Source organism: Nannospalax galili, unplaced genomic scaffold, assembly GCF_000622305.1.
Source record: "Nannospalax galili isolate Female #2095 unplaced genomic scaffold, S.galili_v1.0 scaffold1763, whole genome shotgun sequence".
In the NCBI taxonomy this organism is placed as follows: Eukaryota; Metazoa; Chordata; class Mammalia; order Rodentia; family Spalacidae; genus Nannospalax; species Nannospalax galili.
The window spans coordinates 500,510-504,143 of record NW_008350318.1 but is presented as its reverse complement, the minus strand read 5'-3'; the positions used below and the strand labels follow the sequence as shown (position 1 = coordinate 504,143).

Here is a 3,634-nt window from a genome sequence, read left to right as displayed (position 1 = left end):
TTTCTCTACATACACTGTGTGTATATGTCTCTATTATTATCTTTGTACCCATTCCTTCATTATGCTCTATCATGACATGAAAGTTCTAGTTATTATTATTATATTGTTCTATTATTATAAATAATAATGTGATACAAGGTCTCATACTGATCTGTTTCTGTGAGGCCGAGTACCAAGAAGCAGAATTGTTGGTCCCTGGATGGGTCAGGACTCTGTCTGTAGCTGTGTGTGTTCTCTTTATCTGTTTAAATTTCCACAGTCCCTCACTACTTCTGACAAACATCAGAGTCATGCTGAAGTGGTTAACAAAACTTCTTGACTTGGAAAACAACTCAGTTCGGAGCCACTCAGGTCTCTCTGTGTGCAGCCTGTGACGCTGACGTGGCTGATTTTTCAACCTACCAGCTTAGAGCCACCCACTTGTTCCTCTAGAAATTCTCTCTAGGCAGATGCTATGAGTTTCAGAATCCTCCTGGGCTCAGCCAACCACAAAGATGAGTGCCACAGAGTGCATGCTGAAGACAGAACTCACCTCCCCAGATGGCTTGCATGAGGCAGAAAAGGGTACGTGTTTAAACGCAGTTAGAATCAAACTAAAAGGACTGAGAAGTTTCACCGCAGAGCCGAGCCAGGGAGGAGCTGAGTTTTGTGCCTGCGAGCCTGTTCCAGTGGGTCTCTGTAAGATGCTGGGGGCCCTCAGGGACAGGTAGGGGTGGAACTGTGCAGGTGTCAGGTTAGTTACTCTGTTGGAGTATATAATACTCAAATATTTCTAGAGGAAGAAAAATGCAGAGTGGATTACAAGAGCTTGAAGCAGTTTGGGGTCTTTGCGCTCAGCTTGCTGGTCCACTCTTTCCCCAGGCGTGTGGTAATTTGCGCTCTGGTAACTTATATGAAGCCTTTACATGTTCCTCATCTTCCTGAGTGAAGGCAAGGTAGATGTGTGCATGCGAACGAACAGCAGCTGCCTGGGATGCGGGACTTGTGGTCTGCTGGTCCACTGTAATTAAAAAGAAATGTAGGACTGTGAGATGGGGAACTTACCGACCCAGGAACAAATCCTTTGGCGGTTTTGGCTCGGCTCTTCGGTGAAACTTCTCAGTCCTTTTAGTTTGATTTCGGGGATTTGCTTGTTTTCAGAAAGAAAATTGTGCCTCTGTGCTTTGAATAATCGCTGTATTTCATTCTTTCATCTTTTACATTGCTGCTTCCCAGTTCCCTTACCTTAATTTTTTTTGTTTAGGGAAACAATATTGCATTTCCAGAAAACAAGATTAATACCAAAAAACAAACAAACAAACAAACCAAGATTGATACCAAAGTTCATGAAGGATGCTAATGTTTATCAGCTAAGCCAAGTATTCAAGTATTCTCATAACTGAAGTTATTATTGGTTGCTATTATTATTGATTCTTTGAGACAGAGTTTCATAACGAATCCCAGGCTGATCTGGATTCCCTCTCCCGCTTCAGGCTCAGAATGCTGGCACCCCACCAAGCTTGACTTTTGAAACCAAATATTTGTTCAAGCACTACCCATTTCTAATAGGAGTTTCATGTTCCAGAGTGTGATGTTGTATAACTGCAGCTGTTTCTCAGTCCTCTTTCTAAACCCTAACTGATTTTTTTTTTTGAGTAAAGTTTTTGAATCTGAAAATAAAGCCAACATCAGGCCAGTAATGTTTCATTTCTTTGTTCTTCTGAGAGATCATTTCTGATACAGTTTTCTAATCAAGAATTGATGGTTATGCTCCAAGTGTGCTGTGACAGGCATTGAGTTTGGATGGAGATAGACAAGCTCACAGCTTCGGAATGATGGGAGAGGAATAAACATTAACAGCCATCTATCAAAATAAAAAGACAGCATCAAAAATGAACATCAGCTGGTAGAAATTCAGAGAATTACTGCCAAAATCTTGCTGTTAACATGTGAAAGAATCTTGGTATTGAGTCCTGTAGATTAGACCCTTGAAGTCTAATCTGTTTCTTAGCATGACCCCAAACTCTCCAGTTTTGTTTTTCTTTGTGTTTTGATTGACACAAATCAAGTACGTACACTTTTATAGATTCATTACAGTGAGTAGGTTCCTACCCCCTCAGCTATATTCAGGTATACTTTACATTGTTGTCGTGAACTATATACTATTAACTACGCCTTTGCATACTAGAGCTTACTCTTCTTAGTGTACCTGGTAACCAACCTCTTTTTGTCTCCTTCCCCTTTATTCTCCCAAGTCTCTGGTAAGAGACATCTGTATTTAAGTGTTTACTGAAGCACTATTCACAATGGCCAGCATATGGACTCTACCTACATGCCCATCAGTGAATGAGTGGGGGAAAATTGTAATATATATATATATTTTTTCCTCCAATATATAATGGAATGCTGTGTAGCAATAATAAAAGCAGAAGCAATGTCTTTTGTGACAACATGGATGAACCAGGAATATATGCTAAACAAAACTATTCAGGCACAGAAAAGTCTAATGTAGCCTAGTCATGAAGGGCCTAGGGAGAAGAAGAGTATAAATTATTTGCTTGATGTTGCAAATAATTTTTAAGCACAATGTAAAAGCTAGAAATCATACATGTCTATAAATTTCAAATTCAAAAGTTTTTAAAAAGATCTTTGTTAGATTTTTAGAAAATAAAAGGAAAGATAGAGGAGTAGGAGACAAGAAACCAGAGCCAGATCTGCAACAGCCAAGGAGTAGATCTTCCTTTATTCCAAGAAGATACAGTGAGAGGTGGAGGCTGTCCACGGGAACCCAGCTTCTACAACTAGACAAAGAAAATTGTGGGGGGTGGGGGGGGGCTTATACTAAGGTTGTGGGACACAGCTGCACTTAGTGGGGAGTTTAGTTAGTGCCTGGGCTTGGTGTCCTTGGAGTGATTGAGGGTCTCCTTGTCAAGATTATTTCCATAGAAACTGGCAGGAATGTTATCTATGGCCTTAGCTCCACAAACATTTTCTCTCAGGCTTGGGAGTGACCAACTGATAAGGGTTGAGCAGAGCCAGGCCTCTAATCTATAGCCCTTAGGTCAGTGGGGGAACTTTGTACTTTTACAATTTAGATCCCTTTGGCCACTCTGATGGTTTTATGCCTTTATGGCCTCCTCTAATGAAGCTCATGGTTTTTCTGAGGTTCACATATTCTGTCACTTGCCGTCTGTGTAAATGAGCTCCAACAATCCCTCCCCATCTTAGCCTTCTTCTAGTCTCCTTGGTGACTTGCAAGTCCGAGAGCCAAGGTCTGGAAGATCATAGTGCTCAGGGCAGTCTGCAGACCTGTGAACCTGCTGGAAGGGCAGACTCTTGGTTCTTTTCCAAGAACTTCCAAGCCAGAATCTCTACTTTCCATGATTACCGGATGATTGACCTCTCTGCTCTGTCATTTATTTGGTGTGTACTCAATGCTGTTCTGTACCAACATGATGCTTAAGCACAAGAAAAACAGAAATAAATAAGGCATTGACCCCAAGAAATTCATGGTCTTGTATGAAAACAGACACAAAACCAGTAGTGTAAGAGCTGAGTAAAATACCAAAGGAGGACAGAAAAGAGAATGGACTAATTTTATCCATAGAAATCTGATAAACTAAAAAAAAAAAATTAGATAAACTTCATCAAGGAG

The 3,634-nt window shown here is 40.7% G+C and overlaps 1 protein-coding gene across 2 annotated transcripts in view; it reads left to right on the top strand.

The window, feature by feature from the left end:
• The first annotated feature begins 434 nt into the window (after positions 1-434).
• Positions 435-3,634, top strand: part of LOC103745492 (C-type lectin domain family 2 member D11) — a 30,814-nt gene continuing 27,614 nt past the window's right edge. For both annotated transcript variants that reach the window (XM_029570549.1, XM_008847417.3), the window contains exon 1: positions 435-564. In XM_029570549.1, coding sequence (XP_029426409.1) covers positions 495-564 — 70 coding nt within the window. In that variant the 5' untranslated portion in view covers positions 435-494. The remainder of the gene's footprint in view (positions 565-3,634) is intronic.